This window comes from Alosa pseudoharengus, unplaced genomic scaffold (genome assembly GCF_046254945.1).
Source record: "Alosa pseudoharengus isolate Yale_2024_CS ecotype anadromous, Long Island Sound unplaced genomic scaffold, YU_APseudo_1.1 YU_APseudo_1.1_scf_7, whole genome shotgun sequence".
Classification (NCBI taxonomy): Eukaryota; Metazoa; Chordata; class Actinopteri; order Clupeiformes; family Clupeidae; genus Alosa; species Alosa pseudoharengus.
Genome location: NW_027468859.1, coordinates 1181389 through 1205948, shown reverse-complemented (window position 1 = coordinate 1205948; position 24560 = coordinate 1181389). Strand labels below are relative to the sequence as shown.

Genomic DNA, 24560 nt, shown 5'->3' with positions numbered 1-24560 from the left:
ATATTTGCCATAGAACAGCATCCTTCCTGAAACCTGACGTCGTCACAATAAAAAGGTGGAGCAGAACTGAAGGATAGCTGATCATCCACGAGCAAATGTGAATCGTTCCAACATCCAACTGGATTCAAAGAAAAGACGCTAATGCCTGCGCTAACCTGAAATCTAGCGACGTATGCAACGTTATGTGTGTACCAAAACAATTGTGCTACAAGGGTGACACGGGTGGATTAACCGCTGACGTTAACGTTAGACACGCTGTTGTTGCCGAGGTGAACCTTGTCCTGGCAGCTAGTTCTCCTCCTGGCCGTCTCTTTAGCGGACTTCATCCTGCTGCAGCGCCTATACAACGTTAACTGGAAATGAGAAAGATTGAGCATATTATATCTTCACTGATGTGCATACCATAACGTTATGAGCTAACAAATATACAGGCAGGAGGAGAAGAAGGGCGCTGGGAATTGCTTTGTCGAAGAATAACACCGAAACGAGAGAGTAAGGTGGTGGAGCGGGAGGATGTAGCTATATAGCTAACTAGGAAGGTGAGTAACGTTAGCTTGAGATGCTAGCAGCACCGTCGCTGTAAAATAAACGCGTACGTCCATTTAAACACGATTCTATAGCTTCACACGAATGTACAATAACAACGCAGTTGAAAGAAACACAGCTGATCTTAACACACAATATGTTAACGTTACAGAATCTGCATTCATGTGATCTCGGCTTCTCGGTATTCGTTGGTTGTAAACCTTTCTTTATTCAGATAATGCTGGTTACTGTTTTGTGAAGAATAACGTCAACTTTAATGATACAATAACATTGTAAGATATCGATACGGTAGGTAGGCAGGCGGTGTTAGCTATAGGCTAGTCTTCCCTTTTAGCGTTACTTCTGTGATTAGGGTAGAATCATAATAACACACTGAGTTTACTTTTAAAGTCGTGGAATCGGAATCCATCAAACCCCTTTGGCCTTTTTACATAGTGTTTATTTTAACTTTAACGCTAGACAAGTAGGATATTCATGTTTAAAGTAAGTTAGAGTTAACGTTAACAGAATCACAAGATTCTCGACTGGGGACGGTAACGTTACTATGCTTGCAGGTAATCGGTTGTTGATCTATCTGTAATCTTTATTATTACTGACATAGATGATAATTTGACCTGGCGGGTTCAAAATATCTGCCGTCCCAAGCATGACCACCTACTTCCAGCAATATCCTTTGCCAACGCTAATATTAAATGCCCCGTTGTGTTGACGAGCTAGCACTACGTTGTTTAGGTAGGATCACGGCCAACATGTTAATATCACCGAGCGCCAGTGATTGGTCTTAAGGGTGCATCCGTTCTCTGCTCAGCGCCTCACGAACCTCTCCTGGCAGCCTCCTGATGACCACACCAACGCCCGTCGACCCCACCTGACGCATTCTTTCCGCAGCTAACGGACCAGATGCTCTTCTGTTGCAGGGAATGAGCTCTGTGTTGTAGAGTCTCTGTTCAACTGTGTGTTGTAACAAAGTCTGCTTTATTATACTGCTGTAACGGTTAGAGTTAACGGCCTGGATGCGTCTCTGTTAAACTGTGTTTTGTAACGGTTAGAGTTAACGGCCTGGATGTGTGCTTGTGTGTGTGGCGTCTGTTGCAGGGACTTCTGTGTTGTGAAGAAAGCAGCGAGTCCAGCCGGTGTGAACACCCAGATCCCGTCATCCTACCATCCCTTCAGCCATGGACAAGAAGGAGAAGAGGCCAGGCTACTTCGCCAGGTGTGTGTGTGTGTGTGTGTGTGCGTGTGAGTGTGTGTGTGTGTGTAGACGGCGACAATGCCCGACTGACAGTGTTGCCAACTATTTCAAATGGAAAGTAGCTAAAGCCTAGCCCTGGCAGCAATTTGCTGCCGCTAGGGGCGCGTCTAGATTTCTAGGCTAGCTAAAGCCAGCTCCAAAAGTCGCTAAATGTCGCTAGATGACGTCACGCACTAATTTGCATATCAATTACGTCACCAGGTCGTGACCACCCCCCCCCCCCACAAAAAAACGGTGATGGCCCTTTAATTCCCCTTTACACCTGTTTGCTTTTCTCCTAGGCCTACTGAAATAGGCAACTTTAACAGCCTAATTTAATTATATTTAATTTAACATACTTGTATATTAGGGTAATTGATAAACTTTACACTTCTGTACATCTTGTCATAGTATACACCAGAATGAGCATTAAGTGGCTGAAATTCAGTAATTTCCAACCTATTCCCAACTGCTGCATTTGCTTTGCACAGCTTGAAGTCTGATTATAACTTCACCATAGGCTACACACAATTTAACCTTACAACAATGGCTATAAGGATTTATTTAGTTAATGTCACTCAGACAGATCGACATCATTTTTTGCCCTCAGCCGACAGTCTGTCCTGCATTGACAACATTGAGGCGACATAGCCTAAACGAATGCTTTAGGTTTTTCTAACTTGTATGCTCGATTTTGAACTATCTGCTTGTGAATAAAGTTGTAGCCTACTTTCCTTTGTTAAACGGTGCTGGAAAGCGCGTCCCTGTTTCCCTGTCATCATGTCATTGCTCTCGTCTCGTTGACTGTTGTAATCTCACCCGAAGTTGCTGCACCTTCCAATAACGTTGTCTGAGCTGTTGGATCTATAGAACATCTACTTCCGTGGATAACATGGGCTGATACTATATAGGCCAGTCATTACTTTTATAATCATGGGCAGGGCATGAAATTGGCACCCGCCCACACGCCAAATGCGGGTAACTTTTGTGATTGGCGGGTGAAACTGTCAATATACCTGCCACGTTGGCGGGTAGCCAATAAGACAACACAACACTGAGCAAGGAGATGCACTGTCCAGATTGCCGTTTGTAGGCTCGGAGAAAGCGAGATCAAACCCATTTGCAGGGGTGGCCTAACGCGTTACATTTTTTTTCGAGGAACGGCAAATGACTTTACTTTTTCAAAACGGTAGCTTACTTCTACTCTTACTCAAGTACATTTTTGAGGCAATAATCTACTCTTTTACTCCGCTACATTTCAATTGCCTTACATTACGAGTAGCCTACAAGTTTATTATTGGAGAAAGTATCTCGAAGAGGGAAAAGCGCACCTCTCCCAGGAGAAAAGAAACAGGGCTTCAGAATGCGTTAGCCCACGATTATAAAAGTAATGCCTGGCCTAGCTAACAGCTCAGTTAACACAATGACGTACAGTTGCTGCATCTTCTGGTGAGGCTGCCAGAGTAACAACGAGACTAGAGGTAGGCTATGACATCCCAGATAGCAAACATACACTGGGACGGAACTGGGCCACACCTACCACAACGTCCGGCACGGATCTGCATAATGGACCTGATCCGGCGTCCAAACGCACATCGGTCCAAAACTGGTCTGGATCCGTTTGACGGATCTGGTTCCAATAAGGGCTAAGACTGGCCCAGTTCCGTATGATGGTCTGTGTTACTGACGTGTTCCAGATCTGCTTATCATATGCAATACGGGTCCGCTTATTGTGTGTGGTACGGACCCGTTTATCAGATATCAGCTGGCTTTGTTTGACATGTGAAATGTGATTGGTAATTAATTATCCTGAAAAATCTGTTTGCTACACATTTGCTAACAGGTTCGTTATAGGTTCACCCAGGCTAAAGTTCGTAACGTTTTCCCAACAGCTCAACTAATAAACATAAGCTAGGCTACAAACACAATGGGGGGTAAAAAAAAACTTTACAAATAAGTGTCTTATTATTTTTTTTATTCAACAACCTGGCTGTAGAAGTGCAATCCCAGACAAAGTTTAAGTTGTGTTAATTCCACTGTTCCCATCGATATTCAGGCTGTCTTCCTCAGTTATCTCCATGGTCAATCTGAAACAACACAAAATAAACATTAGCCATTTATTCCTTTTTGAAAATAGGCTAAGTCACAATTACACTCGTTTTTTTTATCAGTGATCCTGTTAGCGTTATCACTGTTTTTTCCAAAATAGGCTAGTTATTGTGATGGCTGTTTTGCTAAAGCTAAGCTAGTAGCCTATATTGCTGGAAAATAATAGTATAAACTTACAGTAAAGTTAACAATCACTCGGCTGCTTGTTGTTGTCTCTGAATAAAACAGAGATAAAAAGCAGATAGCCTACCTTGAAAAGTTGGGCAGTGTCCTAGTCCAACCCCAGGCTGGCAAATCATGTCAAAAGATTGATAGTGCAAACCAAAGATCCTTGATTAACGTTACTGCTTGGACTTCTGCATGCGTGGCAAGAATATGGGGTTGTCTCATAGCACTGTTTGATCTGACACAAACAACAATTGACTACTTTTACCACTGCTAGGTAATAATAAAAATAATGAAACGAGCATATGATCAACATTGAGCCAACTATATCTTCTTTTCCAGCCTTACTGTAGAAATGAAGTGGCCATGGGAACATAGTGCACCCCCATGGTTTCTAAATATGTGCCATTCCAAAATACCTTTTTTTTTCTTTAGCAGCCAGTTGACAATGAAGTAGGGAAAGGACAGTCAATTTAGCAGAATCAGCACCTTAATTAATATCATTACCACCTGGGTCTGCTGTGAAAAAAATGGTCTTTCGGCTCATATCCGTATCACAGGTTTGGGCCAAATCAGTGTTTTGTATTTTAAACGCATCTCCTGACTTCCGGTTGAGTTGTGGAAATCGGACCTGGGACAAATCTGTAAACCGGTGATAAAACAGCATTGCTAGCAGAGCTGAAACCTGTATCAGGAGTAGACCTGGCCCACAGCCAGATACCGTATGTCCGCTACAGGCGGATCTAAAGGCTTTTATGCAGATCCGGCCCAAAGGAAATTGCTATCTGGGATGACACGGAAACTTTCACGTATATTCATTTCTGGCCAGCATCGTTCAACAATCACATTGGACAAGGAAAGTAGGCCTACAACTTAATTTACAAGCAAATCAAATGCACTGGAAATCGAGCATACAAGTTAGAAAAAGCCTAGCATTCATTTATGTAGCCTCAATGTTGCAGGACATGACATGAGACGGTCGGCTGAGAAAACAGATAGCCTGCTCTGTCGCTCTGCCCGAGTGGATATGCCTAGGCTATTATAGCCTAAATATAGGTCTACCCATAATATAGCCATTGTTTTTAGGTTACATTGTCTGTATGGTGGAGTTATAACCAGACTTCTAGCAATGCAAAGCAGAAGAATCAGCTGCAATGTATTGGAAGACTGCTTTTCAATCCATAGCCACGTAATGCTTATTCTGGCTATGACAAAGTATATTAAATAAAATATATTTGAATTGGGCTTTTAAAATATGTTTGACTATATGATTAGCCTACAGAGGAGGAGAAAAGCAAATAGGCATAAAGGATACTTTTGTATCCCTTTAAAGGTCCATCAAAAATATAAAAATGTAGGCCTACAAACTTGTTAGGCCTACTTGAGTAATTTATTAACAAAGTACTTTTTTACTTTTACTTGAGTACTGTAATGTGTATTCTGTACAAGTTAAAGAACCATTCTTATGCATTTTCTGAGTCGTTCACCTTTATTTTGGGCACAAAATAATTTTGGCTGGTAAAAAAAACACTGTGGCAGGTGGATTTCAAAATTCACCTGCCACAGTGGCTGGTGGCCAAAAAAGTTAACTTCAGGCCCTGATCATGGGGCAACGCTTTGGGCGAACTCGATGTAGGCTAATTCACAAACGAAACAGGCATGAGACTCTTACACAGCACAGTCGAACTCACTGCTCACTCATAAGAGTAAAAAGGGACGTTACATGCCATCACATCAGAGTCTCAAGAAGTCTCCAAGAACGCCAGAAAAAGTAGCTAGATTTGTCGCTAGTCGCTTTTTACAAAAAACGTTGCTTGGGTGGTCTGAAATCTCGCTAAATATGGCGACAAAGTCACTAAGTTGGCAACACTGCTGACTGAGCTCTGTGGTGGTTTGTCTGTGTCTGTAAGCAGGCTTATGTTTGGAAGAGTGTGGATGTGTGGAAGGCTTTTAACTGATGAATGCATGCAATGAATGAATGCAATGTGTGTGTGTGTGTGTGTGTGTTGGGGAGCTGTGACTCAAGGCTTTTAACTGATGAATGCATGCAATGAATGAATGCAACGTGTGTGTGTGTGTGTGTGTTGGGGAGCTGTGACTCAAGGCTTTTAACTGATGAATGCATGCAATGAATGAATGCAATGTGTGTGTGTGTGTGTGTGTGTGTGTGTGTGTGTGTGTTGGGGAGCTGTGACTCAAGGCTTTTAACTGATGAATGCATGCAATGAATGAATGCAACGTGTGTGTGTGTGTGTGTGTGTGTGTGTGTGTGTGTGTTGGGGAGCTGTGACTCAAGGCTTTTAACTGATGAATGCATGCAATGAATGAATGCAAAGTGTGTGTGTGTGTTGGGAGCTGTGACTCAGGGCTGTTATCTGATGAATGAACAAATGCCTCTAAACCAGCTGCAGTTATAACCAGACTCATTACTCTGCAGCGTTGCTTTATGCAACAGAGTTATATAGCATCAGGTCTTAATGTAGCAGAGTTATAGCATCAGGTCTTAATGTAGCAGAGTTATAGCATCAGGTCTTAATGTAGCAGAGGTATAGCATCAGGTCTTAATGTAGCAGAGTTATAGCATCAGGTCTTAATGTAGCAGAGGTATAGCATCAGGTCTTAATGTAGCAGGGTTATAGCATCAGGTTATAGCATCAGGTCTTAATGTAGCAGAGTTATAGCATCAGGTCTTAATGTAGCAGAGTTATAGCATCAGGTCTTAATATAGCAGAGTTATAGCATCAGGTTATAGCATCAGGTCTTAATGTAGCAGAGTTATAGCATCAGCACCAGGTCTTAATGCAACAGAGTTATAGCATCAGGTCTTAATGTAGCAGAGTTATAGCATCAGGTCTTAATGCACAAGAGTTATAGCATCAGGTCTTAATGTAGCAGAGTTATAGCATCAGGTCTTAATGCACAAGAGTTATAGCATCAGGTCTTAATGTAGCAGAGTTATAGCATCAGGTCTTAATGCACAAGAGTTATAGCATCAGGTCTTAATGCAACAGAGTTATAGCATCAGGTCTTAATGGAGCAGAGTTATAGCATCAGGTCTTAATGTCTGTTTTTTTTTAATTACTGTCTGTTTCCAACACACACACTGAACATATTCAGTCTGGCAAATTCACTGGGCTCAGTGCCAGTTCCAGCAGCTCATCACGCACACACACACACACACACACATACGACAGGTTAGTGCTGGGAAAGGGGGGATTGCAGGAGGTGTAACGTAGCAGGTCTATGGATGTGGCTATCTAGCGGTGGCATGGATGTGGCTAGCTAGCGGTGGTGGGTATGTGACTATCTAGCGGTGTCACGGATGTGGCTAGCTATTGGTGGCATGGATTAGAGCCCGACCGATAAAGGATTTTGAAGGCCGATACCGATACAAATATTTGTTGATTTAAAAATCCGATATATCGGCCGATATATATATATTTTTTTTCAGAAACGCGCAACGAAACATTAACAGATTTCCCTAACATTAGTTATTTGTAGTTATTTATGAGTATTGACTAAAATAATATGATAATGCATTTCAAAAACAAACTAATTTTAAATAATATTGTCACAGTGGAACAGAGGAACATCGAAATATATTAAAGTTCTGATAAATAAAATGTATAAAAATAGAAACTTAAGATATGAAACTTAGTCTTTTGAACAAAAACATAATAATAACAACAACCAAAGTTACCAGTATTAAAAGACTTAGTAAGCTTCATAAATATAACTTTGACATTATTACTATCATCATCATTTGTATAATCATTAAACAAGATAAAGGGCACTCTTAAATGTTTGAGTGTGCGTGTGTAATAATTAGTCTTGCCTTATAAGCTACCTTATAATTAGAATGTCAGCTTGCTCTTATCCCTTTTAAAATTATTTCCATCAAGCTACATCAAACCATTTTCAATCATCAGTTGCTGCCTGCCTTCTAAAACCTACTATTTAGTGATCTAAATCCATTATGTAACTCGTTAATGCTGCGGCTGTACGACAGTCTGAAACGCACATTTGGCGTCATTGGATTTCACACATGTGTAAAAGAAAAGCTAACTTTTATGCACAAGCTACGATTTGCACAAGCTACGTTTGATACTTTTTCCATATGTCTAAATGTTCACTCCTCGCACGTCTAACTTACATTTTACAATGCAGGGACTGTAACTACAGATATACTAGTTATAAATCATTACTTTATTTAGGCAGAATAAGTTTGTTGTGGTTTCCAAGCTCATTAATGTTAACGTTAGCGGTCTTCCACTGATATTCATGGCATTAGCTAGCTTTGTGGTTAGCTAGTCTATGATGAGCCCTAATTTAGCAATGGATAACGTCATACTGTAAATTGCAAAACATACGCTTTCAAAATAACAGGCCGGGGAGAGATGTTACGTCTCACTGCTATAACAACCGTCACGCTATTAAAGAAATACATCTTCAGTCACATTGTCAAAAGTTAAAAGGACAGACAGTCAACTACACTGTAACAACGTAACGTAATTACTAGCTAATTCCGCTTCACTCTCGGCTTATTTACTGTAACAGCAGCAAAACTGGACATTGTTTTCACGAATTTATCATGCTTATTTGAGTTAAGAGAACTGATGGGGATGTTCTTTTAATTGTTATTTCAAGCAATGTATGTCTCGTGACCAAATCACCATGAACACACTTCACTGATGATCTCTCTCGCGGATAACTGGTTCTCTCTGCCCAACTCTGGCTGGATCAGCAGGTTGCAGGATGTGTGGCGCGTTATACACGAGTGTTGCCAGCAGGGACGGTGTAGAGTGCCCTCTGGTGGACAAACTATACAACGCCAACACTCATGACATGGTTGAAGGGTGTTTCATCTGTTTTTATTTTATTTTTAAAATATTCATTTATCGGCCATTATAAATGCCGATACCGATAGTTTTGAAAATGCCTAATATCGGCCGATAATATCGGCCCGCCGATAAATCGGTCGGGCTCTAGCATGGATGTGGCTAGCTAGCGGTGCTGGGGATGTGGCTAGCTAGCGGTGGCGTGCTTGTGGTTAGCTAGCGGTGGTGGGGATGTGACCAAAGATTGTTAAGGCGGAGCAAGATACTTCGTCGTAGTTCATGTCTATGGGCGCGAAATGGGGATCGAATCCTGTCTGCATAAAGAGGCGTGTCGATGACTTATTGATGAGCGTACGTTGCAAACCGCCAACAGCAGTGGCATAAATAACCGGCGCACACCTGATATAAAGTCGATTTTCTCCAGACTGGAATGCTCAAAAATGCTAAAAATGTACCTGAAATGTTCACAAGGGTTTTAGGATCATGAAAACGTGCCCGAAATTCACATTCCTAACTCTATAGAACCTTAGCATATGTGGTAAAATTCTGAGCTATGCCCATAGACTTCAATGGAGCAGTCGCTGCCTCTGCTCTGCATAAAGGGGGATTTTGACCCCCCCCTCGTGCGATCCGGGTTCCCGGAAGTGGCTCCTGATGAAGTATCTTGCTCCGCCTTAACAATCTTTGATGTGACTATCTAGCGGTGGTCGGGATGTGATTGTCTAGCGGTGGCGTGGATGTGGCTAGCTAGCGGTGGTGTGGATGTGACTGTCTAGCGGTGGTGTGGATGTGGCTAGCTAGCGATAGGGTTGGGTATCTTTTGGGTTTTATCCGATACCGGTGCTAAATCGATACCTTTAAAATGATGCCGGTACCTGAACTGGTACTTTGTTTTTAAAAACAAAATGCCCAAACCAATGGTCGAAAGCATGACAGAACATGGAGAAATTTGAACATGAAATTTAGCTGTATTAGATTAGATTATATTAGATTAGATTCAACTTTATTGTAATTTAGCAGAGTACAGAGCCAATGAAATGCAGTTGACATCCAACCAGAAGTGCAAAGAAGCATTAAATACCAATTACATTTATTATTAACACAGTTTCATTGTTTCTAGGCATAATTCTAATTGCAGATGGCTTGCTATCACTTTAAAATAAAAAATGGCTTGCCATGGATAAACACAATGTCAAACTTTCCTCTACTTTCAAGTTTATCCAGTGCAGATGGCTTGCCATAACTTTAAACGTTAGAAACGCCTTGCCATGGCCCTACCAGGTCATATGCTGGTCATGGACAACGGCAATTGCAGCCTAATCTGAGGTCGAGGGACACTGCTTTTATCCAGCGTGTTCTCAAACGCTTCAATACATTTGATGTCTTTCCCCTTTGTTAGCTTTTAAACATGTTACATATGCGGGAGTGTTTTGATTCACAGATTCACAGTGCTACTAGGCATTTTAATGGCAACTATGCGCTAACATTAGGCTACCTCCTATCAGAGCCGCTTAATTAGCGGTAATGTGCAGTGATGGTTCCGTAGACTCTTTGACAGCTGCAGAATATCAAAGTAGAAGTACGTTTGCAACCTGCATATTTATATTTTTACAAGCAAGCTGTTAGCATGATCTTCAAATTCATTGTGATGCTGTATGGGTCTCATGAGAATGAAAGATGAATGTCATGATGTCATTAGGTAGCGCAGAAGTCTTCTGAGAAGTTTTCACATTACAACTTATATAAATAACTTTCAAATAAATGCCAGTTAGTGCATTTGCAAGCTTTTTATGTAAACTAGGCTGTTGATGTTGGTTCATAGCCTTTTGCTTGTGTATAGCTATTGCTAGTTAGTGCATTTGCAAGCTTTTTATATAAACTAGGCTGTTGATTTTGTTTTGTAGACTTTTGCTTGTGTATAGTTATTGCTAGATTTCGACGAGAGCTTGTGCTTTAAAGTAGACTACTTAGCATGGGCTCATGCGAGCTGTCAATCACGGTCTACTAGCCTGTGGTGCGCCCCTCTGTTTTAAGCTAATTTAGCAGGTTCAGGTATTTAAAGGTGCACTATGCAGGTGCAGGTATTTAAAGGTGCACTATGCAGGTTCAGGTATTTAAATGTACACTATGCAGGTTCAGGTATTTAAAGGTACACTATGCAGGTTCAGGCTTTTAAAGGTACACTATGCAGGTTCAGGTATTTAAAGTGCTGGGCGGTATGGCCAAAAATGTATATCACGGTATTTTTCAAAATTCTTACGGTTTTACGGTATATGACGGTATTTGTTTTTCATGCATAATCAGATGTTCACAGCATTTTCTACAGGTTGAGTGAGGAATTGCTGCAGTACATTGACTAAGGATGGTCTATTTTACTGTCATGATGTAGAATAACTCCACACTAGTGGTAATGCAGTTTTGCATGGCCCCAGAAAATGATGTTGTTTACAAAGAGCCACTTATGATTCTAATGAAGAATCTAATCAGAATACAAAGACAAAATACAGAACCAATACAAAAAGTAGGCTAGTGCAACTTGCAATAATTATACTTTTTTGAAAATTATAAAATTTAAAATAAAACCTCTCTGCTAATATGCTTACTCTATCAAATAGGCCTATCAGAAACATGCCTTATTGTTATTGTGTGGTTTACATGACGTTAGTGGTAGGCTAACGTTAACTTCATGTGGATGTGGATGTCTTGTTAGCCTGCCATGAGCTTCGGTTCGCTAGGCAAAACATTAACAAAAAAGTTTGTTTTGGTGCACTGATGACAGTCAGGATCATTTCTAACTAGCCAGCTAGTATTGCTCAGTTCATGTCTATAACATGCTTTACTTGCTACCTGGATAATTTCAGCGAATATTCTTGAATGATAAGATCATTAAACTTCACTGTGTTCGGTGGGTTGCTAACTAACGACATCACCTACAGTAGCCTACTAGCCAGCTAGTTACAGCTATTGAACAATCTCAATAGAATTTTCGTGACGGTAAATCCCTTTCAATGCAGTATCCCTTAACGTTTTTCCAAAAACAATTTAAGTTATTCTGTGCAACACCCTTAAATAAACCCCTTACCTAAGGAGAAATTAGGCCCTAAAGGGTCATACTTCAGGGGAAAAACTTTAGGTATTTGTGTTTAACCTCACTATGCCTCGCAGTCGCACCATGCGTGTGTGTGAAAAAAGTCCCGTCTGAAACACTGTCGCGCGGCGCAGCGTTCCAAACGTTGTGTAATCAAATACACCGGTATGCCGGTATATTAAAAATTCATATCATAACAAAAATATACACCGGTATACGGTGTGAACCGGTATACCGCCCAGCACTAATTTAAAGGTACACTATGCAGGGTCAGGTATTTTTGGCGACTCTAGAGCTCTCTCTAGAGTTGCAATATATTTACAGTGCATGAAAATGCACTGTACTGTTCTTCCTAGGCAACAACTTCTTATTATTATTATTCCGCTTACCACTTTTTCCGTACGCTAAAGTTGAAACAGTTTAACTTAGAAACGTCAAACTTTTATTTCAACTTTGAAACGTTCATACTTTTTAAACTATTAAAGAAAAACTTTTAAAAAATCCCCATAGACTTAACATTGCCGATTGTGACATCATAATACGGCCGTTAAGCAATTAGAATCCTATGGCAGGTGTTCAGGCCACCTGCAGCCTCAGGCTTTAAGCATACAATCTGGGTCAAAACTGCTAAAAATGATTAGCTAAGTTAGCTAACTAACATGGTTAGCATAGTTAGTATGCTAGCAAACATTTTTAGCAAAACTGCTAAAAATGATTAGCTAGGTTAGCTAAGTAACATGGTTACCATAGTTAGCATGCTAGCATGGTAGCATGCTAGTTAGCATAACTGCTAAAATGATTAGCTAAGTTAGCTAAGTAACATGGTTAACATAGTTAGCATGCTAAAATTGTTAACATGTTAATTAGCATAGTTAGCATAACTACTAAAATGATAAGATTGGTTAGCTAAGTCACATGGTTAACATAGTTATAGCGTGTTAGCATTGCTAGCATAGTTAACATGTTTAGCAAAACTGCTAGAAAGTGTTAGTTAAGTAGCATGGTTAGCATGTTAGCATTGCTAGCACTGCTATAAAACATTAGCTAAGTAGCATGGTTAGCAGAATTAAAAATCTTAGCATAACTGCTAGCAAACATTAGAGCCATTCCAACTTTCCGTTATCGTCAAATATCTACCTATACACAGCCATTAAACTATTTGAATATCAACATTCTTTCAACTTCCAGTCTGTCAACAACTTTTAAACTATTTACCTTCAACTTTTAAACCGTCTACTTTTAAACTGTCATTAAACTATCTATTAAACTAGCTGTCTATCAACAACTTTTAAACGATCTACTGTCTATCAACAACTTCTAAACTATCTATATTCAGCTTTTAAACAGTCTACTTTTAAACTATCAACTTTTATTAAGCTATGCAACCACCATGTCTATCCTAGCATCACCGTAGTAACCATCTCTGTATTATCTGTTTTAACTATACATGATATTTTACATCACAACTTTAGCATTTTCATGCACTGGTAATTCCTTGGAATTGCATTTCTAGTTATATTTTACTCTCTTTTCGTGACTTGTCCCCCCTGTTCACAATGAAAATGCTTTTGTTGTAGAGGTGAAGGACTAACAACAGGCAAAAACTATTTCCAAAGAGCTATATCTACTGACGAGGTAATGTTTCATGTTTCTCGTTCTTGGAAGTTGTATTGCTGTTTGTTGTTGGTAGCGACTCGCTATGCGAGGTGAGCGATTTGCTTATTACAAGTTTGTTTACCTTCGGAAAGGTTATATTGAAAATCTTGCATAGTTTACCTTTAAGTGGCACCAAAATGCCTAACCCTAGCTAGCAGTGGCATGGATGTGAATATGGCATGGATGTGACTAGCAGTGGCATGGATGTGGCTAGCAGTGGCATGGATGTGGCTAGCAGTGGCATGGATGTGGCTAGCGGTGTTGTTGGCAGCAGTGGAGCAGCTAGGGTAGTAGTGACGCAGGTTGCCATAGCGGTGAGCGAGTTGCAGGTTGCCATAGCGATGACAGTGGGACCATGTCAGTTTTGGTGAGCAGCTGTGTCTTGCGCTCAGAGCTGGTGAGTCCACACACACACACACACACACACACACACACTACTCTCACTAGTCGCACTTCCTTTTTCCTTAGAAATTCACTTAGATTTTTGTAGTGTGTGTGTGTGTGTGTGTGTTGGGCTCTCCTGTCTGCATTAGGAGCCCCCAACTGAGTAATGCTGCCGCCAGCACTACATGTACCTAACTAAAACCTTTAGCAGATGTGTGTGTGTGTGTGTGTGTGTGTGTGTGTGTGTGTGTTGCCTGTTTGATCCCCGACCAGTAGGAACGACTAAAGTGCCCTTGAGCAAGGCACCTAACCCCTCACTGCTCCTCGAGTGTCGCTGTAGCAGGCGGCTCACTGCTCCGGGTTAGTGTGTGCTTCACCTCACTGTGTGCTGAGTGTGTTCACTAATTCACGGATGGGATTAATGCAGAGACCAAATCCCTTATATGCGCAAGGGCCGTAGCCATGGCCTACTGGTTAGCGCTTCGGACTTGTAACCGGAGGGTTGCCGGTTCGAACCCCGACCAGTAGGCACGGCTGAAGTGCCCTTGAGAAAGGCACCTAACCCCTCACTGCTCCCCGAGCGCCGCTGTTGTTGCAGGCAGCTCACTGCGCCGGGATTAGTGTGTGCTTCACCTCACTGTGTGCTGTGTGTGTTTCACTAATTTACGGATTGGGAAAAATGCAGAGACCAAATTTCCCTCAAGGGATCAAAAAAGTATATATACTTATATTTATACTTATAAGTATACTTGGCCAAGAAACCTGATTTCCATTTACATTGTGCCAGAAACCCTCTGTAGACAGTTGAGATTGTGTCCCTGATGCTATCGATCCTCCTGAGTGCCTCCATTAGTCCTCTTGGCTATGGGACATTAGCAGATATGAGCTCAGAGGAAGCTGGACGCCATCTTGGCTCTAGTACATTAGCAGATATGAGCTCAGAGGACATTAGCAGATGAGCTCAGAGGAAGCTGGACGCCATCTTGGCTCTAGTACATTAGCAGATGAGCTCAGAGGAAGCTGGACGCCATCTTGGTACATTAGCAGATATGAGCTCAGAGGAAGCTGGACGCCATCTTGGCTCTAGTACATTAGCAGATATGAGCTCAGAGGAAGCTGGACGCCATCTTGGCTCTAGTACATTAGCAGATATGAGCTCAGAGGAAGCTGGACGCCATCTTGGTACATTAGCAGATATGAGCTCAGAGGAATAGGCGTGTCACGATTCTCCAAATCCAAATATTAGATTAAAGGAACCATATGTATGATTGTGGCCAAAACTGGTACTGCAATCAGTTTCAAATGACTGTAGAGTGGTGTACCCCCTCCCCCTATAGATAGATATCTCTAGGGCTTTAGGTGTGCCTAGTGTGTGAGGGGCACAGGCATTCTGATTGGTGAGCTTCACAGTCGGTCAATGGTGCTGTGATTCCTGTGCACTGGGCGTGCTCACCATTCAGGGGAGGCACCAATTAAAGAGACATTTTGAATATTGAACTGAATCAATTCATTGACATTGAAAAATCATATCGCAATCTCTGTTTGAAAACAATTGCAATTATATATTTTCCCCATTCCCTACACTGCAGGATCCATCTGGATGATAGGAAGCACTTTTACTGTGTGTGTGTGTGTGTGTGTGTGTGTGTGTGTGTGTGTGTGTGTGTGTGTGTGTGTGTGTGTGTGTGTGTGTGTGAAGCCTGTCGTGACATTTTTCAGTTCCTAACGGTCAATGTAACATCATCCATATCTCCTCTCCATTCCTATAGGCTGAAGAAGCGGCGGCAGCTCAAGCAGAACCAATCAGAGAGCTCTGTGAACGAGCAGGACCAATCAGACGCTGGCCAGAGGGTGCCAATCATCGGTGAGCAGCAGGAGAAGGGCCAGAAGGAGGAGCATGAGAAGAAGAAGGAACTGAATGGAGACACACACACAGGCAAGACACACACACACACACACACAGGCAAGACACACACACACACCACACACAACACACACACACCACACATAATACACACACACACACACTGCGCACACACGCACACGCACACACACACGCACACACACACACACACACTGCATATGCACACACACACACTGCATATGCACACACGCACACACACACTGCACACACGCACACACGCACACACACACAACACACACACTGCACACACGCACGCACACACACACACACACGTACTCTTCCCAGAGGAAGTTGCATAAGTGGATGATTCCTGTTTGGTTTCATCTCCAACTGTCGTTTTGATGAGTCTGCATCACCGACACAATGAACACGGCTTCCTCTCTCTCCCTCCCTCTCTCTCTCCCTCTCTCTCTCTCTCCCTCTCCCTCTCCCTCTCCCTCTCCCTCCTTCTCCCTCTCTCTCCCCCTCCCTCTCTCTCCCTCTCTCTCCCTCTCTCTCCCTCTCTCTCTCCCTCTCCCTCTCTCCCTCTCCCTCTCTCTCCCTCTCCCTCTCTCTCTCTCCCTCTCCCTCTCTCTCCCTCCCTCTCTCTCTCTCTCTCTCCCTCCCTCCCTCTCTCTCTCAATCATACCTAACACAATGAGCACGGCTTCCTCTCCCTTCCGTTCATGAGAGAGAGAGAGACTTCAGTCATCAGATGATCCCTGTGGTAGGGTTATTCTGTCTGTCAGACACACACACACACACACACACACACACACACAATTCTGTCCCTGACCCTGACGAGCTCTGTGTGTGTGGTAGGTATTTTGCGTCAGCAGGAATGGTGTAGGTATGTGTGTCAGCTTTTTTTGCACAAGAAGATGATCAGGAGTAGTTCCTGCATTTGACACACACACACACACACAGACACTACAGTCACACAGACACCACACACACACACACACACACACACACACACACACACACACACACACGGTCAGTGTCCCCCAACCCCCCCGTCCCCCCACACACACACTATTGGATTGTTGAGAGTTACAAATATGACATAACCATCAACACCGGCATCTGCTGTGGAACTATGACATCACTTATGACCTAGCATGAAGGAGGCTCCAGGAGGTTCTGCAGCGATATCAAAGGACCGAAGATCATGTGTGTGTGTGTGTGTTTGGCCTTTCAGATAATGGCAGCAACCCCATAACTCATGTGAAGAAGGAGAAGCAGAGACCGCCTGGCACGGTGGAGTACACTGTGAGTAAACTACATCTCCCACAGTGCACCTCTGCACACCACATGACTGTGTTAGGAATGTCTAGGAAATGTGTGTTTGAATATTGTTATGACCCAGCAAATATGAAAGGGATGACCACACCAGATGAAACCAGTTTCCACTGCAAGGGTGTGGTCACTGAGCCTGTACTTGGTCAGGATGAGCCTCTGCTTTGTATCTCTTGCACACACACACACACCTGCACACACACACCTGCACACACACACACCTGCACACACACACACACACCTGCACACACACACACACACCTGCACACACACACCTGCACACACACACACACACCTGCACACACACACACACACCTGCACACACACACACACACCTGCACACGCACACACACACACACACACACCTGCACACACACACCTGCACTAGGGCTGCACGATATATCTAAAATCTATCGTTATCGCGATATCAACACTTGCGATGGACATACCGCAAAGATTACTTAATTTTCGATAAATTTCGATACATTTTCTGAGCCGTGCGCATTCCATACAGTCTATGGTGTATTCACATTCTGAATGTCAACATATTTTACCAAACCGATGCGGTCATGCTGCCCAAGAAGCCCGTCCCCTACCAGTTTAGGTGTGTGGTGTTTTAGGTGTTAAAGCGGGAGCTAAGTCGTGATGGCTGAAGATAGTGAGTCGAGCGAGGTAGGCTACACTTGGGTGAAGAGGAATTAGTGACTAAAAGGAAAAGCACGTCTGTTATATGGAAATATTTTGGTTTTATGAAGGATGCCGTGTTACAAACACAGCGCAAATGCGTCCTTCTCCACCGTGTTAAAATAAACAATTTCTTTCGTTATCGTTATGTCAGAAGATATCTGTCTTTTACTGTCTGTAAGACTTGTATTTCATGATTTGCATTTAGCAAAAGCCTCAGACAGCAGCACAGAGGTAATCAGGATTCGTTATTTGTAAAAGTTGTTTAACCTACTTCTTAGCCTGGACTGTGCGATTGCAGCCCAATTACTTTCACTTTCCGCTGCCCTCGTAGTCGGCATGCCGGTAGCCTAATAACGTGGGATGCACAGCCTATGAGGTTACAGACTGAGATGACTGCCGCGATATAGCAAGTAGCTTCTTTGCTAGGCCCATCGAAGGCTGGCAATGTGGAATATTCCGCTGGTTGGTGCACAAGTGTTCAGATTGGCTGTCCATCCGTCTTTTATGAGGATTAGGAGCAGATCTTCCACACAACTTCGATAGCCTATCAGGTCTCTTAGCTGTCCATCAGGCCATATATAGCCTAGGCTACATGATATTTTATATTGTTTATGTAGAAAATTATACATTTATTTCTGTAATTATACATTTACCCCCCCCCCCCCCCCCCCCAAGCAGAATGGGGGAAAAAAACATTAAATATACTGCTCAAAAAAATTAAGGGAACACTTCAATTATACACTGGATCAGTACTCTGACACTGTTTGGTTCTGAGCACAAGTAAAACTTTTGAGGCGAGTGTTTTATTTTGCAAGAACTGTCAGACATTCTGTGAATGTAGTTTGAGAATGGGGGAAAGGGTGGAAGGTTTCAAAAATGTGTGGAAAACCTTTTTTGAGCAGTATATTTAAATATCGCAAATTATATCGTTATCGCAGTACTCAATAATGGTATCGCATATCGCATGTTTTCCTAATATCGTGCAGCCCTAACCTGCACACACACACACACACCTGCACACACACACACACACACACACCTGCACACACACACACACACACACCTGCACACACACACACACACACCTGCACACACACACACACACACCTGCACACACACACACACACACCTGCACACACACACACACATGGTCAGGATACTTGGTCAGGATGAGCCTCTGCTTTGCATCTCTGACAGAAGGCCTTTGCACACTCTGCCAAAATCGCCGCGATTTTGTGTACCAGAATCGCGGAACGACTGTCCCTTTCACATAGACCGAGGCGGAACGGCGGGACAAAGTGTCAAATTTACTACCAAGCCCCATTTTGCAGAGTTTTTTCGTTCCGGCACCAGTGTGAATGGGTCAAGGCGGAAAGGGGAATCTGGGCGGGCATTACGATGCTATGTCCAGCCCACCACAGGAGATTGGTACTGTATGTCCAGCCCACCACAGGAGATCTGGGCGGGCATTTGGGTGCTATGTCCAGCCCACCACAGGAGATCTGGGCGGGCATTTGGGTGCTATGTCCAGCCCACCACAGGAGATCTGGGCGGGCATTTGGATGCTATGTCCAGCCCACCACAGGAGATCTGGGCGGGCATTTGGATGCTATGTCCAGCCCACCACAGGAGATCTGGGCGGGCATTTGGATGCTATGTCCAGCCCACCACAGGAGATCTGGACGGGCATTTGGATGCTATGTCCAGCCCACCACAGGAGATCTGGGCGAGCATTTGGATGCTATGTCCAGCCCACCACAGGAGATCTGGGCGGGCATTTGGATGCTATGTCCAGCCCACCACAGGAGATCTGGGCGGGCATTTGGATGCTATGTCCAGCCCACCACAGGAGATTGCAAATAAATCTAACTGATCAAAAGCAGCAATAGCAGAGACGGCACATTATGTCAATCTATAAATTCACAAAGTGTCCAGTCATGTCACGCCTGCTAGAGCTGACTTGAGCTGTCCAGTCATGTCACGCCTGCTAGAGCTGCCTTGAGCTGTCCAGTCATGTCACGCCTGCTAGAGCTGCCTTGAGCTGTCCAGTCATGTCATGCCTGCTAGAGTTGCCTTGAGCTGTCCAGTCATGTCATGCCTGCTAGAGCTGCCTTGAGCTGTCCAGTCATGTCACGCCTGCTAGAGTTGCCTTGAGCTGTCCAGTCATGTCACGCCTGCTAGAGTTGCCTTGAGCTGTCCAGTCATGTCACGCCTGCTAGAGTTGCCTTGAGCTGTCCAGTCATGTCACGCCTGCTAGAGCTGACTTGAGCTGTCCAGTCATGTCACGCCTGCTAGAGCTGACTTGAGCTGTCCAGTCATGTCACGCCTGCTAGAGTTGCCTTGAGCTGTCCAGTCATGTCACGCCTGCTAGAGCTGCCTTGAGCTGTCCAGTCATGTCACGCCTGCTAGAGTTGCCTTGAGCTGTCCAGTCATGTCACGCCTGCTAGAGTTGCCTTGAGCTGTCCAGTCATGTCATGCCTGCTAGAGTTGCCTTGAGCTGTCCAGTCATGTCATGCCTGCTAGAGTTGACTTGAGCTGTCCAGTCATGTCATGCCTGCTAGAGTTGCCTTGAGCTGTCCATTCTCTTTACCTCACAAAGTCTCCAGTCATGTCATGCCTGCTAGAGCTGACTTGAGCTCGGAATGCAAAGTCTCCAGTCATGTCATGCCTGCTAGAGTTGACTTGAGCTGTCCAGTCATGTCATGCCTGCTAGAGTTGCCTTGAGCTGTCCATTCTCTTTACCTCACAAAGTCTCCAGTCATGTCATGCCTGCTAGAGCTGACTTGAGCTGTCCATTCTCTTTACCTCACAAAGTCTCCAGTCATGTCATGCCTGCTAGAGCTGACTTGAGCTGTCCATTCTCTTTGCCCTAGGCTATCATTTGTGCGCAAAGCATGCTTCATTGTCTGAAGACATCTATCGCAAGAATCTAACATTCTAAGCAACAGCAAAGCAAATGCAAGCTAACCAAAGTGCAGTCGGTTCTCCCGCCATGGTTTTGGAAATCACACACCTGCTGCATCTGAAGGCCCACGCATAATAAGGCCTACGACTATCACTCTACACGCCCCCTGTTGCACGTCACAATTTAATTAGCTAGCTGATCCTGCCTCCTGGATCCCCAAAATGCCGCATCATGTGAACAGATCAGCAGGCCGGCAAATTTTCACCTCGTTTTCAGACACAAAAAGACGGCAAAAAGACGTCTCCTCTTCCTGCAAATTTAGGGTGATCTCTGTGTGAAAAGGCCTAGAGATACTCTGCCAATCTATCTTTTTAGGGTTAGATAGAATTTCATCCTACTTTGGCTTGTAGTTTGGTTTCTCCAATGTTTCAAATAATCTTCTTTTGCTTGTTTGATGATTTTATTGACTCAAATGTAGTTTGGAAGCAGAACGGGTCTGAGCGTATTGTGTATTCGTTTTTGTTGCTGAATTAGTGAGCTTCAGTACCAGCTGGCACTAGGGTTGGGTACCGATGACATTTTAACCAATATCAGTACCGGGGCCAGAGGTGCGGTGTCGGTATTCATCGGTACTTTTTTTGGTACCTTACCCTTACCCAACTACAACATTTAACTAAAGTTGCAAAAAACTCATTTTATACATTGAGAACGTTTTTGACACGATACAAACCCTCTCCATTCCTCATTTTATACATTGAGAACGTTTTTGACACAATACAAAATAAAACAAAAAGTATGAACATAAGAACAGTGGATAGTAAACAGTTTTTTAAAACAACTCGATCAAACTCAAACTTAGAAAATACTGCATGACGCAGCGGAGCGAAACCATACGGTTTCTTTCCCTATAGCAACTGTTGTCACAACAAATCTAACATTACAGCGAGTGGTGCGAGTAGTTGGCCAATAGCCTAGATATTATTAATGCTGTTACGACATCATTTTCATCTATCCTAGCCACACAGATACATTTAAATACCATTAAAACGCTGTTTTCCATGCTTTGAGCTGTTTAAAGTCTTGTTTAACCGTTTTGAATGGATTCAGCTCACTCGTGATTCAGAACGATGGGTGCATTTCATAGCACTCCGTCAACTGTCACTATTATTTTAAGTTCTTACCAGGGACACTATTCTGATTCATAATTTATGCTCCTGGCGACACATGCAGGTTTAAATGGTGCATATTAAGTTACCCATAATAACTTCCGCTTTTGAGACAGACATAACGTTACACTCAGACATGAACTCAACTGGTGCACTCCGCTCCTGATGCACATGAAATTACCGAAATTTAGCATCGTTCGATTTCACGTGAATCAATACTCTGTAATACCGACGTGTTTCGGTCGGTACCGGTAAAGGTGCAGGGGTCGGTACCCAACCCTAGCTGGCGCAGGGCCTCTTGTCTGAGATCAGTTCTTGTTTTTTTAGTGTTTAGGAGTTTTTTTGGGACTATATTTCAGGGATGTTTTTTTTAGTGTTTAGGGGTTTTTTTGGGACTATATTTCAGGGTTTTTTTTTTGGGACTATATTTCAGGGGGGTTTTTGGGGACTATATTTCAGTTGTTGTTTTTTTAGTGTTTAGGAGTTTTTGTGGGACTATATTTCAGGGATGTTTTTTTTTTAGTGTTTAGGGGGTTTTTTGGGACTATATTTCAGGGATGTTTTTTTTAGTGTTTAGGGGTTTTTTTGGGACTATATTTCAGGTTTTTTTTTTTTTTGGGACTATATTTAAGGGGTTTTTTTGGGGACTATATTTCAGTTGTTGTTTTTTTAGTGTTTAGGAGTTTTTGTGGGACTATATTTCAGGGATGTTTTTTTTTAGTGTTTAGGGGTTTTTTTGGGACTATATTTCAGGGATGTTTTTTTTAGTGTTTAGGGGTTTTTTTGGGACTATATTTCAGGTTTTTTTTTTTTTGGGGACTATATTTCAGTTCTTGTTTTTTTAGTGTTTAGGAGTTTTTTTGGGACTATATTTCAGGGATGTTTTTTTTAGTGTTTAGGGGTTTTTTTGGGACTATATTTCAGGTTTTTTTTTTTTGGGACTATATTTCAGGGGTTTTTTTTGGGACTATATTTCAGGGATGTTTTTTTTAGTGTTTAGGGGGTTTTTTGGGACTATATTTCAGGTTTTTTTTTTTTGGGACTATATTTCAGGGGGTTTTTTTGGGACTATATTTCAGTTGTTGTTTTTTTAGTGTTTAGGAGTTTTTTTTGGGACTATATTTCAGTTGTTGTTTTTTTAGTTTTTAGGAGTTTTTTTTGGGACTATATTTCAGGGTTTTTTTTGGGACTATATTTCAGGGGTTTTTTGGGGACTATATTTCAGGGTTTTTTTTGGGACTATATTTCAGGGGTTTTTTTTGGGACTATATTTCAGTTGTTTTTTTAGTGTTTAGGAGTTTTTTTTGGGACTATATTTCAGGGGTGTGTCTGCCTCTGTCTTGCAGGTGTGCCCTAGTGACACTCTGAACGGCATCTCTCTGAAGTTCAACATCACCCCCAATGAGTTGGTGCAACTCAACCGCCTCTTCTCACGCAGCGTGGTCCCAGGACAGGTTACTATCTCACACACACACACACACACACACACACACACACACACACACACACACACATACTCACACTCACACTCACTCACTCACTCACACACACACTCTCACACTCTCACTCACACACACACACACACCACCTGTGGGGGATTCCCATGTTCGCTGATGGTGGGAGAGAGGGTATGTGTGAGTGTGTGTGTGTGTGTGTGTGTGAGAGACTCATTTCTCAATCTCAAGTCTGTTTTATGCTTCTGCGTCAAATCCATGGTGTAGCCCCATAGAGCTCTGTGTGTTGCCGTGTACTAGGGCTGTGCAATTAATCACATTTTATTTTGGCTCCAAACAATCACAAAAACAGAATCATTAAGAAAAGCGATTATTTTGCCACTTTCCGTTTAGAAAATATTGTTAATAGTGGCAAGACGGCTAATCTAACGTTAGAACATTCCTGGTTCTGGCAAGACGGCTAATCTAACGTTAGAACATTCCTGGTTGTTGAAATTAGCGCGCTATAATGTTACAGCTTGTCAATTACTAGGCTACTAATGCAAGTGGATAACATTAGGCAAATGCGAACGTTACTATTCATCATTAACACTGATCAGTTGCTCATTCAGTCCCAATGGATTATGGGCTGGGAGGAATAAACGTAGCCAAGCCTACAAACATGACGGAAGTAGAATTCCAAGACCCGGAGGAAGAAATGTAAGCAAGCCTACAAACATGACAGAAGTAGAATTCCAACGAAAAAGGCATTTTTATCAGGTCGTCAGCAAACATGTCACTGCCTGAATATGCCGCACACCACAGTATGTAATCACAATGTAATGTATCTGCAATATGTGCTGTTATGCATAAGTAGGAACAAAAATCGACTTATTTACCAGTAAGTTGTACAAGTTCTTTATTATATTATTATAAATATATTATATATTTTTCTGCGGTTGTGGAAATTACAGATAAGGCTTATGTACCCCCCCCCCCCCCATAATCAATAACCGTTTATCAATAATAGTAATTCTGATTTTTGCCATAATCGAGCAGCCCTACCGTGTACCCCGTCTAAGCCCTCCGCCGTCGCCTGACGCACACCTTGTAACTTCACGTTGAGACGCTGCAGACTGCAAGGACTGTG

General features: G+C 42.8%; 1 protein-coding gene across 1 annotated transcript in view; it reads left to right on the top strand.

Moving 5' to 3' along the window:
- Positions 1–74: 74 nt before the first annotated feature.
- The window catches only part of ncoa7b (nuclear receptor coactivator 7b), a 64066-nt gene continuing 39580 nt past the window's right edge, over positions 75–24560 (top strand). Inside the window, exons 1-5 of the mRNA XM_076272656.1 lie at positions 75–539; positions 1642–1759; positions 15787–15953; positions 17122–17192; positions 23324–23431. Of these exons, the coding sequence (XP_076128771.1) occupies positions 1722–1759; positions 15787–15953; positions 17122–17192; positions 23324–23431 (384 nt within the window). The 5' untranslated portion in view covers positions 75–539; positions 1642–1721. The remainder of the gene's footprint in view (positions 540–1641; positions 1760–15786; positions 15954–17121; positions 17193–23323; positions 23432–24560) is intronic.